The sequence below is a fragment of the Ixodes scapularis genome, unplaced genomic scaffold, assembly GCF_016920785.2.
Source record: "Ixodes scapularis isolate PalLabHiFi unplaced genomic scaffold, ASM1692078v2 ptg000720l_1___fragment_2___debris__unscaffolded, whole genome shotgun sequence".
Lineage (NCBI taxonomy): Eukaryota > Metazoa > Arthropoda > Arachnida > Ixodida > Ixodidae > Ixodes > Ixodes scapularis.
The window spans coordinates 76,517-94,693 of record NW_024610027.1 but is presented as its reverse complement, the minus strand read 5'-3'; the positions used below and the strand labels follow the sequence as shown (position 1 = coordinate 94,693).

The 18,177-nt window shown below is 44.2% G+C and overlaps 1 protein-coding gene across 1 annotated transcript; it reads right to left on the bottom strand.

The window, feature by feature from the left end:
• Positions 1-1,790: 1,790 nt before the first annotated feature.
• On the bottom strand, positions 1,791-17,918 carry LOC120841900. The gene is made up of 5 exons (XM_040212902.1): positions 17,877-17,918; positions 14,927-14,942; positions 10,848-10,989; positions 5,679-6,066; positions 1,791-2,059 (listed from the first exon to the last, which is right to left on the bottom strand). The coding sequence occupies exons 1-5, from the start codon at positions 17,916-17,918 to the stop codon at positions 1,793-1,795; spliced, it is 855 nt and encodes a 284-aa protein (XP_040068836.1). The 3' UTR covers positions 1,791-1,792.
• Positions 17,919-18,177: the final 259 nt, after the last annotated feature.

The following is an 18,177-nucleotide window of genomic DNA, read 5'->3' as shown; positions in this document are numbered from 1 at the left end:
TTGTTAAGTTGGAACAAGGGACTTTGTTAGATTGAAATGTACGAGGTTGTTGTAAAACGCTCGCGCAAAGCAACCGTGCATTTGGCTCGCCTGCATAACCCACCACAAACATGAATATGGTTAAAAGTTTAGATTTTTAATGGTGAATATTGTATATATCATGAGATAAATCTCTGCTTCCGCTTGATTTCTTCTCCAGGTGTCTTTCCATCACGGCATTCAAATTCTTACGTTGGCATTTGATGGCATAGATAAAAATATAAAACTTGGTTCGATCCAACTCAATATGGTAATCAGCAAAATACAAATGTAACGTATATGTAACGATACGTTCCATTTTTTTAACTGTAACGAGAGCGAGTTCCTTTTTTCGATATGGAACTAGTAACGGGAACGCGTTCGAAATATCAAAAGGAACGAGGAACGAGCTTTCGTTCCTTTTTTCGAGGAACGTGTACAACACTTACTGGCGGTGCGTCCGCCGCATGACCGTTTCGGAAGACGAGATAACTTGATTGCCGAACAGATCGACCACCTTCTCAGTCTCCCGAGAATCACCAGCTTAAAGAAGGTCACGCAACTCCGCCAACTGTTCATTGCCATACGTGTCTGCACAGCATATCTTGAAGACTTGAAAGTTCAACCTGACAGCTTTGCAGTTGTGCTACACAGCGTCCTGATGCAAGTTGAAGGATTTGCCGGGATGAGTTTTTTGCGATTCTTAACCTGCAACAAACTATAATAGTCTTTGGAGTGTCACCCTGCCGAGTTATGCCCAAGGACATGCTTTCGGCCTGCGTCGTCTCTAGGGGCAACGGTGTTGATGATTTTAACTTCGCTTCCAAGTCGTTGCAGGTGAACGTGGTCGTGATCGTAGCTTCGGACGTAACGCGAAACAGCCTCTACACTAATTTAAGTTGCGCCGCTGCTGTGTCGGTGTTGTCGGTGCGGCACATGCGCAGACAATTCACTTGGTGTGAATTTCGTTTCTGCCGTACGCGCAATGGCCACACTGGCTGTGGGCAAACGCGAACTTGTTTGTAAACATTGGGATGTTCTATAAACGGTCTCTGTCATTTCCTTATTAAACCTTATTTCAGAAGCTATATCTTGTTTCATCGTAAAAGCATTGTTCGTTTTATTCCTTTGTATATTCTGGATTTAACTCTGTGAATACAATTATAAAGTATTTTGGGAAGAGTCGTATTACCTTCGCATTCGCAATTCCATAGCCAGAAAAGAACCCATGAAAACCTTTCATACATGCACTTAAAGCAAACACATACCAGATTGCAAGAGTAAGGATAAGGCGACATTAACATTTTGTAAAATTCACAATTATCTATAGAAATTTCTTCTTAACCTCTAATACTCATTTAATCTCTAAACTATTATAGGTCAGTATATTCCGGTTTTGGTTTTCCACCCAAGATCAGCCACGAGATTACCTTGGGAGCAATCAATCAACGTTGTTGTTCTCGCTCTATAAAAAACGAAAACTAATATTAAATTTCGCATATCTTTTTATTGTCATTATATATGTTTAGATTCTAAGTACTTTTTTTTTTCATTTGCGGGGAAATATAGCGAGAACTTACCATGTAATCAAACTATATTTTAGCTTATCTGCTTGAGAAATTTAACTCCCCTATACAAACGAAATACCGTTTGCGGGGAAAAAGCAATGTTTGAAAATTCTTAGTGGTCACTCGCAAAAAAGTAAAGATTCAAACTGTTCTCTTCAGTCTTTATTTATTCCAAAAACCCTTTCAATTCGTTTGGTCATGATTCACTAACTCTCTTGCTCGAAAATATATTTGGCCAATCTCGCTGTGCGGTGCGTTAATTCTTTCTGGGTAGTGGAAAGGTGGTAACTCTGAGCTACGTTTGCTTGGAACAGTCCCGATGCCCGGAATAGGACGGACGTTCCGTTTCTTTGTAAATATTTATGTTTAATATCGGTCACATTGAAGTACTTCCATGTTAAAGCTCTGTTAGGTGTTTCAAATAATGCTGCAACGGTTCCCTCCAAATAGATGTCTGCCTCCCATGGCACAACCTAAAAAAAAAAGTAGAAAATTATTATGGTGTGATCCGAGTTTTAATTGACTCACCAGTTTAAGAAGCGCAATCCAGGCGATGGGACCACCAGTTTTGTGAGATCTTAAACCGAATGTAAATTAGGGGAAAAATGTAATCCAGATTTGTTGAATTATATGGATCGTTGGGTTATTTACAAATGGCATGTAGAGCTTCAAATGTGATATTAGAGACTTTCAGTAAATCGTTCCGATATCTCCAGTGACGATACCCGATGACAATACAACGCATGCGCAAAAACGTCGTCGGAGTATAGGGTACTCTTATCGGAGGTATCGACACTATCCACTAGCACACTCTATAGGGTTAAAATTTTAATACGCAAAAAATGGTTAAAAAAATACGTTTCTCACTAATCCGGGTATTAAAAAGCGGGTAGAGGGCAGCCCTCACTGCCGTGAGCTGAAACGTCTGAGGGGCGAAGAGCAGCTTTCCGAGTTCCCTTCTCGGGGAGAATTGAAGTTGTTTGAGGGCGCGATTCCTCAAGGGAGCGCGCTAGTCAGCCTTGGCAGCAGAGCCGTATATGTAGAGAGTTTGGCCATTCGTTGGGAAGTATAGGAGACAAATGAGGAGGCGCCATTGGCCGAAAGCGGGCTGGGCGTGTTCCAGGGCGTCTTCAGAAATTCGAATGTGACCAACCAGAAGCCGGAAATAATACCCTGGCGGTGGTCGCGAGAAACAAACCTGATAACTGCATTGGAGTAACTCTCGATGGCTGAAAATATGGTACACGTGATGTTTCAATCACACTCATCTAAAATGATGGTGGAAGAGTGCGACTAGCGGAAAGATCGACATAATCCTTACGCCAAACGCCGAGCGCCAGGAATCTGCCGTCAGAGCGGTCACACTCTGTCCGCGCAAAACAGAGTTGAGCGGCGCATTCGTTTCTTACATCTTTCTGCATGATCATGATAAAACAACACGTGAACCCTATTTTCAACTACAAAGAGTTACTACACTTCACTCTTACGCACTTATTAAAACCATATATGAACAGAGACTTCGATGATCGATCGGCTCAGAACTGTTTCTCGCTACCACCGCTAGGGGATTCTTTTCGGCTTGTGGTTGGTCAAGAGAGCATGCCAAGCCCTCTTTCCGAGTCTGCCGCACGCCCTGGCTCTGCCCGCGCCTCCCATTGACCAAACTCTCTACATATACGGCTCTGTTGGCAGCTGGTTGGCCGCGCCACCAACGGGCAGTGACGGCGTTGCGTCGCAGAGTGAAGGGGTGTCCGCTCCGACCCCTTCTATGCGCCCGCAGCATCTTGGTAGCCTCTGCGGCCTCCTGCGGCCGAGATTTTAGTTTAATTTTATTCGAACATGCTAGCAGCCGTGAGGCCAAATTAGGTTGGTAGGCATTTTAAAAGTTCAGGCGCACTTACTAGGTATTTAAACATGCTATCGAGGTATTTCTCGATCTCGCTTCGGAGTAAAGGTTTGGCACCCTGATATTCGAAAACCAACATGCGTCCAGCGTCGTTATGTATCTGTTCTCAAGTTATTCGACACACATGAGATCCTCGGATCCTGGATTCAATCGTGTTCCCCTCAGCTGTAGGTGACAACGACGGCCACACACCACCATATTCTTTGTTCAACTGCGCTGGAATATGCCTACTCGAAGGATCGGTGTTTCTGACATTCCGGAATTCACTAGGGGACGACATTTACCTGTTTCAGTGTCTAATAAAATTTACATGGTAGGCATTTTTTACTCTTATTATCAGGTCGCTCTTCTCTCGCTGGCGGATCGAGCAGATGAACTGGTATTAAGGAGATCACCGGCTGTTGTCGCCAACGCGTGGAAGGCATTGCTGTTCTCAATTTACGGGCCTTGTGTAAACAAAGTTAGCACAAACTGCAACTTTTAACGTTTTGTATAGAGCTGTGCTTAACCAAGCTCATATTGATCAGAAACAGATCGGGTGCCACATATATAATATCTATGCAAAACGCTTCTGCTAGAAACCGCACAGTGGCGCGGTTTCTAGCAGAGGTCGGGAGTATGAGATTCGTCTAACGCCCGCCAGATGGCCACAGTTTCTGTGGCGTCCCCATAGAAAATTCCTCAACATCATTATATAATTTCAAATTTAATTCGAGCTGTTTGTTGAAATTAAAAGCTTCGGCTGGGTAGTGCAGGCCTCCGCTCAACTAAAAGGCTTCAGCAGTATCCATCCATCCACCTAGAAGACAGGCATGCGCATTACGTCATCGTTAGTGAATTCTTGAGCTGCCCCAAGCAGAAAACGCGCTGAAGCTTGACGATAGTGCGGCGCAAAGGTGCAGACGCGCGCGTCTTGGCATCGCCACTTGTTTGCGTCGTTCTTGTTTTGAGACGCTAAATGACGCGCTGCTCGGCGACGCTGACGCGTTTCGCCGTTCGTCGCCGGGAGAACGGTGAGTTGGATGCTTGAAAGAACGAAGCCAAGGCGCTTCGCCATCATGACGATCTTCACCCCACGGTGCCTCAACGCGACACCGAGGCCGAAAAACCCCGCCGTGAGTTTCCGCAGCTATCGCTGTTACGGATGTGTGTATCGACATGCTCCTTTTTTTTTTTTACCTAAAATACCCACAAACTTTGAAACGTTTATGCTTCATGATGTTTTGAAACGTCAGTAATTATTCAGCTATTTTCTCGATTGGGTTTATAAAAAAAAAAGATATATGACATCTTTTTTTAAGCTTGGAGAATGGGGAAACAGGAGGATAGGACAACGCGAATCTTCATACACAGCTGAGGTTTATTTGACAAAACACAACCTTAATGAAGAACCAAGATAAAGATCTCGAACAGGCCAAGAATGACAACGTTGACGTCACGCTGACCTTACGAGGATACACGCATCTGAAAAGGGTACGCTTTATCCCCTAAACCCAAACTCCGCAACTAGGTGATGGTAGATTTCATCTGATACGTATAAGACCAACTAACTCAAGGTGAACAACCAAATTACCGCTAAGCCACAACATGAAAGAGGTCAACCAACTAACTACCTAACAGAACCATATATAGACCCACAACAATAACAACCCCCCTTCCCCGCCCCTCCACCCCCCCCCCCCTAAAAAAGAAAGAAGGCAAGGGAGACAACGTTTTTTTACCTTGACTATGTCCTAAGTTGTTCTTATACGTATAAAGGTGGAATCTAACAGCTTCCAGTTGCAGAGTATTCGCTGGGGGTCTGGTGGGTACCCCCTTTAGATACGTGTGTTCTAGTGAGGTACGCGTGACATCGACGTTGTCGTCTGTGCCTTCTTTTAGACTGTTCGAATTTTTTAAAATCTTGGTTGTCTACTTAAGGCTGTAATTTGGTAAATAAACCTCCGCTGTAATTAAAAATTCGTGTTTTTTTTTTCCTATTTTCACACCCTCCAGGATTGAAATCGACAGTTCTTAACCAGCTTGCTTGCACCCTTGAATTAGCATAAAAATTACCTTAGTGCATGTTTTATGTAGATCACTCAACAGAAAGGTGTCTAACAAGCGGCGTAGCTATAGATAAAGTGCGTTCGCACTATAAGGTTTAAACTGGTAATTCACAAAAAAAGATATCAAATTGTACGCACCACTCGCGCTTCGTTGACATACCACTTTGCTTCAATGGTGGTTCCAGGAGGTATTATCACATCTTGTGTAATCGATTGTCGCGTAGTTCGTGTTTCGACCGTGGTTGATCCAGAAGTTGTCTTCAAGGATGTCGAAAGTTCTGAGCTGAATTGATATACCAGTGGAATGTTTACACTGAACTTGACTGTAGTAGTGAACTCTACTCCCTTGGTGACAGTCCACGTGTATTCGTCTTTGTGCTCTACTTCCTCTGATATGTAAGCATTACCCACCACGCCACTTTGGTTGTTGTGAAAAATCTGGACATACACAGCAGACAGCTGTAGGGACTGAACTTGGGCCTTGCCGTACCTCACCGGGCCGACTTTAATCTTCACAGGTGGGTGCCTGCATCGAAGAATAGTGACAATGCACCGCAACGCAATGAGTTTAATCGCATGCCCATGGTTACCCGTCAAGGCGGATCACTGTTGCGCGGTCAACGCGAATAAGTAATGAGACCTATCTCTTATCATCGACTTTGATGTTGTCCATGATGCAATGGATTGAGTCTCAAATGTAAATCAAAAGTGGTATACTTCGTTTCAGCTTCGGTCCGAGCGCGGCCGATGTTACGAGCCGAAGGGCCAAGCAAACAACGTAAAAAGCGCAGCGTCATGGCGTGCTCTCTGCGCTTGATAAGACTAGCCGGCTGAGGAGCGCGCACAGAGAGACGGCGATTACCGGCTGGTCCTATCAACTGCAGACAGCACGCCATGACGTTGTGCCTCTTTCGCTGTTTGATTGGTCGTTCGGCTCTTGGCATCGGCCGCGCTCGGACCTAAGCTGAAACGAAGTATAGTAAACAATACTCGTTAATATTTCAACCAATATTGTTATATTTCGTTTAGTGACAACACAAAAACGGCAGAACAAAACAATAACAGCAAAAAAAAATGGTGAAAGAATTAACGTCTAAATAAAGCTGAAACCTTCCTTTTTATGGTGACTTCTTGCGCAACAAAGTACTCGGAATTCCGACCTTTTTTGCGAAAACACTGACCGTCTCATGGAGGGAACTGGCGTTATCAGCTTTTGACGGCGCGCCAAGCGACGCCTAACCTCTCCTGTCCGATGGAGCGAAGCCTGTATGTAGCCTGTAGCAACGAAACGGAAGATAAACTCCCCCGCCGCGCCTTAGTTTCAAGGAACGCCACCCCATGGCGCTGCGGCCCCACTTAACACGGTGGCGCGCGCTCGCCAGAGGCCACGAGGGCCAAGAGGGGTGTGGGGGAGCATTTAGTGGCATTCGATTAGACATTCGTGTTTTCGCGTTCAGAACTCGTGAGAAGTTCTTAGGTGCCCTCGGAGTTTTTCTTTTTTTTTTTTTCCTTGTTTTCTTCTTGAGCTCTAGTCTATGGTGAGAAATACAGTGCATAAGATCCTCGAAGGATAATGCAGTCTAAAGGAAAAACAACTAAAAATTGAATGTTTTTTTTTTAATTTACAGTGCAGTCACAGCAAAAGCTCTAAAACCTGGTTGAAGCAATATTATTGTATACCTTGCTCTTTTCGTGTAGAAATAATGCCCAATGCTTGCTCGGAAAATGACCCACTCATTTATTTCGTACATACAGAAACTTTCTAAACTTTAGAGGTTTTCTGTATGTATAAAATACTTACCGCCACCGGAATCTCACGCCACATCATTTAAAGTCTAAATGATGTGACGTGAGACTAGGGTGGCGTGAAGCTATAGCTCTCCGCAAGTTCGGGCATCTAGCGGGAACTGCGCGAGACTGATATCTGCAGCTCTTATCAGCTCGCGCGGTTTATTACGCGGCGTGCTTTGAAGCAACTGGCGCGGCTCTCTGCTGGTGCGTACACTTCACTGTCAGCGAATCCGGGATTCACTTGTGAAAAAACCAAAACGAATTCTCAGGAGCTTTTTTTTTTTTTTATTTTGAGCGTTTTGCGATTTTGACGATGAAAGCCTTCCAACTATACCATGTCGAGCTTCAAAGCCCCGGAGGGACCTCTAACAAGCTGTCGAGGTAGAAAGAAAAAGTGTATCAATAAATGTTTGTTTTAACTAACAGAAAACAACACGCATTACGAAGCACATGCCGTGGTACAAAATGGCGCACCTAAGTATATTCTCACGATGTGCATCCTAAAGAAAGCACAGTCATGCAGCCGGCGATTTAAAAAAGAGGACTTGTATTTGTGTTGTATGTATGTTTATACACCCGGAAGTTGGTCAGCACCAATGGGCGACTTGCCTTTCAGCTGTAGATCAGAAATTTAGCCAGTAACCGCTATGCCGGGGTCTTTTAACGAGCACCCCGCAGTAGTGATACAGGAACGACGCCGGTACGATGCTCATCCAGATCGAAACGGGCAGGGGTGTGGGGATTGAGCTCAGGATCCCTGGGTTGTGCAGCGCGAACTTGCGCTCCAGGTGCTCCGAGCTGGTGTGCGTTAGTCCACTCAGCCATCGATCCCCCAATATGAAGGGTGTGGATTTGGGCTAGTTGTTTGAACATGTTTAGGGGTTAAAAGCGCTAAAAACGACGGACGAGTAGGAGAGACACACACCACAGATCATAGCACACCAAGCGCTCTGTGGTGTGTGTCTCTCCTACTCGTCCGTCGTTTTTAGCGCTTTTAACCCCCAATATGACTTGTAGGTAGCGATGCCGCGAACTTTTTTTGAACCTAAGTTTCGACTATCGAATCAAGCGGTTCAAAAAATTTCGAATTTTCGAACTTTCTATATTGTAAAATTCGAAGGAAGTCGAATTTTCGAACTTGTTAAACTAAGAAGTTCGACGCTTTTCGAACCGTCGAACTTACGACGCTAAAGAATTCGAACCTTTTCGAACTTATTACGCTGCAAAATTCGATGCTTGTCGAGCTTTCGAACTTGACAGAGAAAAAAAAATCGATGATTTTCGAACTTTCGAACTTTGTGCACTAAAAATCGAAGCTTTTAGAACTTTCGAATTTCCTACGCTAAGATATTCGATAATTTTCGTACTTTCGAACTTATTTTTCAAGAGAAATCGAGAAGTTTCGAATTTTCGAATCCTGACATGTCAAAGGTTCGACAAACTTCGACCTTTTAGGGTAAAAGTTCGACGTTCGTCGAACTTCGAAAGACCGGCGGACGGTTTCATTTGAATTCAAGTAGTGAGGTACATTCGTAATTTTTTTTTCTCGAATTTTTACATGCGGTGCTGCGTTCCTTACGAAAGACAATGACGTTTATTTCAATGTTCTGGCATGCTTAGTTTTAAAGAAATAAATTCCCTAAGCGGCGAGGAAGGACGACGGTTTTTTGACGATTGTCGTCTGTGCCATATTTGAAGCGCGCTATAGCCGAAGCTATTTATGGTAGAGATGTTAAACTTTTAAAGAATGATATATGTATAGCCTAGGTAAGTGTCGTCTTAAGATGTGATTATTGTTATTCAAAATAATTTTCGAAGAAATGTCTAAACATGTATCTACGGATAATTATGCCCTAAACTTGGTATTTTTTTCGTCTAAGTTGTTTGATGTATCGCAATTAAATTAACACTACAGACAGTACATATTATTGCCATCTGCAGAATGCAAAATAATCTATTTATTGTTTTTTCATGTTCAGGAATAAATTAACTCATGGGAAAATATATCTAATACATCATTAAAAAATAAACATTTGTTTTTTCGCTTCACGTTTTTGGGACGTGTTTCTTTTAGTTTGTACCCATTTTGGTAGGAAAAACTTGTTTCGAAGTTCTGAGCCTCTGAATATGCAAGAATCGAACATTTCCGGCGGGTTCTTGATAATTTTTGTTTTGTCTCCAGCTTTTTATCCCCGCATTTATTGTTATGTTTATTTTTATTTTTATTTTTGTATCAATGGCACAGTCATTTTGGTCGAAAAGACATAGCTGTGAACTTCCGAACCACTAAGCATGTGACAAGTAGTGCCTTCTGACAACGAGTTGTCGAGGATGACCATCTACGCGATCTTTTATGCAGTGAAGAGCGACAGTAGCTAAACATATGCATAAATAATTTCAGATTAAAATAAGCTCGACCACGCCCTCTTTCCCCGTATTGTTTTCTTTAACAGTCCGAAATATCTGAAAAGGGAAAAGAGGGGCTTCCCCCCCCCCCCCCCCCCCTTCCCCGCCGTAGTCGGCACCTATGACGCCAAGCGTGCGTTTAATATAGGATCATTAACAATAAGGCTTCCGATTTTATCGCCACAGTGGTCAAATGGGTTTTAGAGCCCGATGGGGATTTCACTCATGATCTTCAACTGATTACCAACCGAGGATTTTACTTTAGAGCTCGAAGTGATGCACTATGTTCAGTTACAGCTTGAGAAACACAGGGTGCGGCTTATGTTCACGATTCTTGATTCGTCATTCGTCCGTCGGCGTTCTTATTGGCTAATGCTGAAATCTCATTGGCTGCAGCGCGTTAATGAAATGCTACGGACTGCTTACGCTCAGTGTTGTCAGTTGCCATGGTGCCTTCTTGTGAGCATACTTGAACAGGCTACAAGGGTTGCTCAGGTAGGCCGACAGTGTATTTTAACTAGTACTTAAATGCAATCGTGTCACATTTAAAGGGTATACGTTTTGCTTAGAAGTAATCACAAATAATAGCCACTACATAGTGATTAAATAGTGTTGTGTGCGTAAAGATTCAGACGATATTAATGAATGTAACATTTGATAGCGAAATAAAGACAATTTAACCGGTACGTTGAAGAAACGAGCGTTATTTGTCTGAAGGTACTTATTGTTTTTTCCCGTATTTCTACATCTTTTTGATTTCTTAGACTAACAACATCCCCAGTAGTGAGGGCTTTTCACATTACTTCGCTTTAGTGAAATGACAAGATTTTCGCTTTGGCATAATTAGCGCACTAGCGCAAATGATTCCTTGCAGGGTTTAGTGGCTTATGCATATTGCCTTGGGCATTCTGTAAATTAGCAAAAGAGACTGCACAAACAGTCACCGCGAAGGACACTGAAAGCCACATATATAGAAATTGTTCAAAGCAGTTTTTTTTTTTGGTAATAAAAAGCAATTGAGAGTGATCCGTTAGATTTCTTTACCCCAATGTTTCTAATAATTAACGAATTATCGTTTCTTATTCGGAAGAAAAATATAGCATAACGTACGTGTCCATGGTTTCGCCGGCCTTGAGGCCTCGGGTCTTGTTATCTCCAGTGATATCGAAAGTTACTAGTCTTTCACTGTTAGAACAATTTGTGACGAGGAATGAGTAAACCGCATCTTCGAGATCAAACAGGCTGCCGCTGCCTAAAACGAAATGTTTTGCATAATTAGACTTTTATAGCAGAAACGTTGTAAGGATGCTAAATGCGTGCAAGGTTTGAATTTCAAAATATAATTTACGCTTATAATGCAATAAATGCAAAGGTGCAAGCGAGCTGGACAAGGACGACGAAAATAATCCCTGGAGAAGGGGAACAAGAGGGACAAAGGATAAACACAAATCTCCAAACACAGCTATAGGTGACTGGTGCGCGACCGCAACAATCCGCCTGGTACTAGTATCGAACCCGGGACCTGTCCATTTACAGTGGAACGCTCTACTAACTGAGCTAATCACGAGTTAAATGTTAGTAGAGCAAACGGGCTTTATCAGCTACCACCAGCCTGATTCCAACAGGAGTAAGGCCTTGCATTTTAAGGTTATGATGATAATGCAATTACTGCAAAGGTGCAAGCGTGCTGAACAAGAATGACGACAATAATCTTTTGAGAATGGGATCAAAAGGGACAAAAGACAAACACAAATCTCTAAACATGAGACCGACTGGTGCGACCGATTATTATTATTATTTTACAGATCGACTACAATCAGCGACTACACAGGGATATTAGACATAACGTTTTCCTTCTATTACATCTTAATCCAAGGTAATTTAACTTCCATCCTGCAATTCTGTTCTTTGCCATGTCCTAGACTGACTGATATTCTAAGTGCCATGTCCTATACATGGAAATAACCGAAAATGTGCAGATGAACGCACCGTACTTGATCGAATAAATCAAAGTTTTACGAAACCGCCAAAAAATTCACAACACCGAAAAAAAAAAAAAGAAGAGCACGTATTACGTACCAGCAAACGTTGTACCGCGTTCCATGTAGCGGCGTGTGCTTCCAGAACACATCTAATTGGGTACATTTCGTTTCCTGTGCATTAAAAAGACAAATAGAAAACGCCAGAAAGTCCAGGAGGAGTAATCCAGTTGTTAGCACACCCGAGGGGACAGTGGGATGCCCAGATTTCCAATCGTGGCTCCGCCAGATGTTTTGACTTTCGGCGGTTCCGTAAGACGGATTAATTCAATTAAGTACGCTTCATTCATCTAGACAATTTCGATTATATATATATATATATATATATATATATATCGAGAGAGAGATAGCGAGAGAGAATGAGAAACTAAGTTCTAGTGATGTGTTGCGAATCCTTGTATAACCCACCCTGTGCAAAAATGCTTCAAGACGATGCAAGCTCTTTTGTAAATAACACACACACACACACACACACACACACATATACTTCTTAATAGAAAAGTAAGACACTAGGCGGCGGCCAGTCGCCTTGCCTGGAATCGTCTATAGAAATTCACAAGGTGGGCACAGTAGGGCGTCACTCTCAGATGCTCGAGCTCCAGCACGTGCTCGTTGACTTCCGCCATGCTTAAGCTGCGTGTGTCCGGACGAGGCTCACGAGCCGCCGAAGCACCATCGAAGGTAGCGAGCTCGTGCTGGCTGCATGACAGCTGAAACTCCTCCCTACTCTTCTCAGATTCTTGGTGACTATGGCAGCGCGTGTGAAGCTGAACCCGCGTCGGCTAAACGGACGTTTAGATTACACACACGCACTAAAAACCTCCTTATATGCAAATATATTCACAAAACTGTAGCAATGTACTAGTAAGGTAGCGTTAATGAACGAGCAAAACGCTATTGTACAGTCGCCGTGGGAGTGAATAGCTCCACGCGAGCGCGAATTTTTTTCCGAGGGGCGCTTGACTGGAGGCTTGCGATAAGTTAGTGCGATTCCATGCAGAGTAAACGGGGGAAGCCGCTCAATTCGAGGGAACCGCTGTTATCATCTGCGTGCGCCTGCGGGTGAGCGTAGTTCGATTGAAAAGGGAGATGATTCTGCAGAAGTCAAGATCGCCGAGCACGAATGAGATGGCTGCTTAAAATGCGACGTGTTTCCTTCTCTCTTTCCGAGCAGCCGTCTCATTCGTGCTCGGCGATCTTGACTTCTGCAGAATCATCTCCCTTTTCAATCGACTTACGCTCACCCGCAGGCGCACGCAGATGATAACAGCGGTTCCCTCGAAGTGAGCGGCTTCCCCCGTTTACTCTGCATGGAATCGCCCTGTCGTCATCGCTAGTTTTATCGCAAGCCACCAATCAAGTGCCCCTCGAAAAAAAAAAAAAAGAACGCGCGCTCGCTTGCGACTGTACATCAAGCTTTTGTTCATTGCGGCAGTATATGACCTCTAAAGCAGGAGTCGCACTGGTTATGCATCATACAAAAGACAATCTGCTTACAGACTCCAAGGCGAGTCACCGCGAGACTCCGTGCTTAGAATGCCGCAGGACCATGCGTTCAGGGAGGAACTTGGCACGCGGCATTCTAACCACCAATATTAAGCTGGCTCGTTTCTGGCTAGCCAATCACCGGCCAAACCAATCACGCGTAAAACAAAGTGAGCGATGGGGGCGAATTTACTGCGCGTGATTGGTTTATTCGGGGATTGCAAACGCGCAAATGCGACGATCGCCATGACGAGGCACTTCTGCCGCTGCTTGATTGGCTCCATCCGATTGTAACGTCGACTGCGTTCAGACCTAATGTGAAAGGGAGCATAATAAACAGTAGGTTCACCAACATTACAACGATAAAGAATATGCGTCGCGATTCTACTGAGCCGTTGTGCGGTTATTCAATTGTGCGTGCCTCCTTGAAGGGATGCTGAACCGAAATCTGGATTGCACAAAACACGGCTGCAAAAGCATGCAACGGGATGCTACAAACATCAAAGCCTCACTCATACAACAATATCTCGAACGAATGACCGAATTTTTTTTTTTTTTTTTTTAAAGGAGGCATCTTTGACAGTTGTGTTTAAGTCTTGTTTTTTTTTTTTTTATAAGGAGAGGGAACAGCCTCGCGTCTTCTCCGCTTCGCCGCCTTGAGGGGGCCAAGCGAAGAGAGGAGGAAACGAGATATCTTGACGTCACGCACCTCGACGGCCTCGTTCTATCTCGACCTTTTTTTTTTTTTTTTTTCCGAAAATACGGTTGTCGATTTGAGACATCGTCCTACGAGTAGTGTTGTGGGGATTGTAGCGTCGCGCCTACAGCTCCTGCATTGACACGCGCGATGCAACGCGGAAATGGCAAAAAGTCGTTATTTCGGCAACTTAAACCGGGGTCAGACTGCACGCGCGCATCGCGTGCGCCGCCTTGATAAGGCGCATCAGAGGCGGCGCACAGGGAGTCGCTGCCTGGACTCAGGTGCCGCCGGTAACAATGTTAATCGTCTTGTCCGTGACCAATTAAATGTAGTTTCTTGTTGTTGAAACAGTTGGCTCCGAGTTAATTCTCCGAGTCGGGTATGCAGCAAGGTAAACCGACCACAAGGTACGGAGAAAACAAATTTTAATACAGAGCATTATTCCGCAATATGCCGTATTTGCGATTTTTGTTATTTTCAAAGGAACATTAATACCTTGTGATTATTACTTTTTGTTAGTCCTTCCTATGCCTAATGTGTCAGTAAGTATTTCTAGACCCGTAGCCAGAACTGTTTTTTTAGGGGGAAGCCGCCCGAAATACCAACCATCGCGAGATATACAAAACACGCACGTGACTGAGAGGGTGCTTGCAAATGTTTTTCGCCAAGACAAAATGTTTTGTTCCAGAACAAGATTGGTTTTATTCTTCTGGGCATGGAGCCCGCAAAATATATTTTTTCATCAAAATTAAAATTGGTCACCGGGACATGGTTGTTCGATCGTGTCGGAAAACGCCCAGCATATAAAAAATAACCATAAAAGAATTCGCAGAAGGGGTTCCTCTCTTTCGCGAAAGCTCATATCAGATGACCTCGCAATTAACTGGTAGCTTTAAGAACATATTCGTGAGATCAACGAATGCTCACGCATTTGTAAAGGGGGTGTCTGAATAGTGTGTACTTACTTGGTTCGATAGTAACCTGTATTGAAAAGAAAGCACACTGCGGTGAGACTTTGAACGCCCATCGGGGACATCACTTGCTTTTAATTCTCAGGACAGCATATTCTCTAAGCCTATTACTTTAACAGTTCAAGAAGGGAGTTGAACAACATCGTCATAATTGTGTGTTCCTATGGGCGTGCGATTTTTAACGCACTGTTCTAAGGCTTAACGCTGCATGCTTTTAGATGGAATAATATACATAAAAATTTTAACGTTGCTCTATGAAACAATTTCGGGCAAGCATTTATATTCGCTCAATATCCATAAGGTATGATTTTAGTCTGTACAAATTTATTACAAAAAAAAATCTGTAAAAAACAGACAAGCGTACTTTGTGCAGATGAGTTATATCGCTAGGGGGACAGGATTTATGCTGCTAATTTTTGAGATTAGAAGGATAATTAACGAAACTTTTAGTCAACCTTTTAAGTATAGTGTAACTAAGCATACTGTTTTAGTAGTAAACTGTAGAGTATTATTGACAACCACTAAATCAGTTAATTTTAGAACCACGTTAAGCACGTGGGGAAGCGCGGGGTGTCACCAAAGTTGCCACCCGTGCAGCAGGCGCAAACCTAGCAGTAAGGAACGAGGATGATTACATTATCATTCGTGTTTTTCCTCCGACAGCTTTGTGCTTACTGTCCAAGTGGTAACTTTGGTGCACCCCCGCGTTTTCCACATGCTTAACGTCGTTCTATAATAGACTGATATCGTGGTTTTCGATGGCGTTGAGAAGGTTTCTAATGGAAACCACACGTTTATTTTCTCTAAAGGTTAATTAAAATATAGGTAATTATCCGACTTATCGGGAGGCGAGTCGTGGTGAGTGAAAAGGGGGGGGGGGGGGGGGTACTGCTCGTGCAAGCAGCGTCTGTGAGTAGTTTCAAAACTGAGCTAATCTAATAAAGCCGGTTCATGATAAGGTGAGACCAAGTATAGAGTTCAGCTATTGTCTTTACCGCAATGGCTGGACACGAGCAAATACACCCGAGTGTCCGACAAAGCATTGATTGTGATGAGCCGAAGTCGAGCGCTCACGCAGTTCTCGCGTTCAATCCACGAGCCGCGCTCCAGTGATGTCGAGCGGGTGGTTTCGATCCCACAATTACATCCTCAAGCTTTGTGGAGGCAAGACGGAAAAAATTGGACCCCTTTTATCCTCGCAAGTTTACCGCGACGGAAAAGTTTCCTAATCAGTGGCGGTCTGTGAGAGCATACTTGACCCAGATTAGAACCAGAACGCCTCTGCAAAGTCACGAACATTCCAACCCGATATCCTTCCATGACCCCTTTAAAGATAGTTGAATTATGAAGTAGGCAGCTATGACCATGTCTGTGTTTACCATCGGTTGTGCGCGGCAGGCGGCAAGCTTTGCTACCGGGAGCTTCGGACAAGTATGAAGTTTCTGTTATATCTGTGGCGGCATTTCGTTCATGATTACCCCCCCAAAGCGTCTTGCTTTCACGAAAATAAATCATTCAGAACTGTTAGCTTATTATATATTTGATATTTGATTTGATATTCAATATTTATTTGTACTCGGGAGATCCTCGGCGCCGCAGAACGGCAATTCGCCTATACCACGAAGGCATACGGCACCGCTTCTGATTATGATAAAATGGTATTGTACAGATGAATGTACAGATGTATAATGATGAATTGTAAATATGTATAAATATGGTCAATGATGAATTGTACAGATGTATAATGTGATGCAATGTATGTACCGAATGTCTAATATAATGATAAATTGTACACATTTATAAATATTGTCAAGCCGAATAATCTCTCAACTGATGGTGAATTCCACTCGTAGATCCGGAGCGGTTTCCAAAATCCGCGAGGGAGGCGAAATTCCGTTCCGTGGGACCCGCTCCGAATCGTCGAGAAGAAAATAAACTCGCATTTTTGGAACAACCTAACCTGCCCCACCCCGCCCCGCCCCCCCCCCCCCCCCCCCCCCCCCCCGCTTCCCCTTCCGCCGTTCAAAATGGCCGCTGCTTGAACTTGACAAGCCCACCAACTGATCTTTCTGACGCAGAAATAACATGCGACACAGGCCGGGCGAAATTATACGTACCGCGGCGCTCATGTCGCAAATAACGAAGACGTCCGCGTTCGGCCCCGTCACATACCTTTCGGCCGCGTCGAAGCGGCGGGGCACGGACAGCGATTGCCAGCGGTGGAGTTCAGATATCTGGCACGACTTTAATAAACAGAGAAGTAACAAACCATCACTTGCACGGTCGTTGCCTAATCTCTTCTTGCTTTATTTCACGGGAAAACGCTGGCGGAATGCCGTGGAAAATGGTGAAAAATCATTGGCTGCAGATTGAACAGGCCTAACCTTGCGTCTGCACCGGCTTTTCTGTCGTTTTTTTTGTAATTTTTTTCTCGTTCTTCCTCTCACGATCACAGATGTCAGTGCCTGCGGTTTACCACGCTCCACAGTCCCAGCTTTGTGTCCCTGATCTACGCGAGGTAGAAGCGTTTGAGCGTTCACTATCCCACGTAAACAACCGACACACCCGAACAGATCCAACTCGACGACCCGACCGTGGCCCAACCGGCCCGCCGACCTCGCCAACCTCGCCGCGCAAGGAAATGACGTAGGCGCTCTGACAACTTCCGGAAAGGTCTGTGAAGTCCCGCAGAGCAAGTATGGCGGAGTTTGAGGCGCTCCGTGGAGCGGGCGCTGCCAGAGATCTACGAGGGGAAGATGACCAGCTCGAGTCAGATCTGCGAGCGCAATATGCGCGCGCCAAATGGAGCGCTTTTGGAGCGCTCGAGATCTGCGAGGGGAATTCATCATAAGAAGAGAGTTAAAAAAAAACATTCTCTCCGAACGACGGCATAAGCAGTTTTCTCACTACCGGATGTGCATTATTTACCAAGTTTTGCACTCACCAACAAGAGAAGAAGAAGGTGAAGCGTAAAGGTTTGCGCCATGTAGCCCGTTCAATAAATCGTCGAATTCAAGGGCGCCTGCTTGCCTGTGGGTACATCACACGTGTCGCCGTCACCACCTTTTATGCCGGGAAAAGCTTTAGATAATACCAGAACGAATATGAAACAAGAGAAACAAATAAAGCGAGGCGTTAATAAAATATATTCTAGAAGGGAAGGTTCAAACTTCTTTGAGACAGGATGACGTTAAACAGGGCGTATTCACCAGACGCCGCAATACATCTTGCGAGAAATATGTGAC

Bases quoted from the DNA above. Each gene is read 5' to 3' on its own strand.
- LOC120841900 (XM_040212902.1), bottom strand. From the start codon at position 17,918: ATGGCGCAAACCTTTACGCTTCACCTTCTTCTTCTCTTGTTG. The intron at 6,067-10,847 runs GTACGTTATGCT...TCTTCGATGCAG, and splicing joins GCCGGCGAAACCATGGACAC to GCACCCACCTGTGAAGATTA. The intron at 2,060-5,678 runs GTGCGTACAATT...TTTTTTTTTTAG, and splicing joins ATGTCAACGAAGCGCGAGTG to GTTGTGCCATGGGAGGCAGA.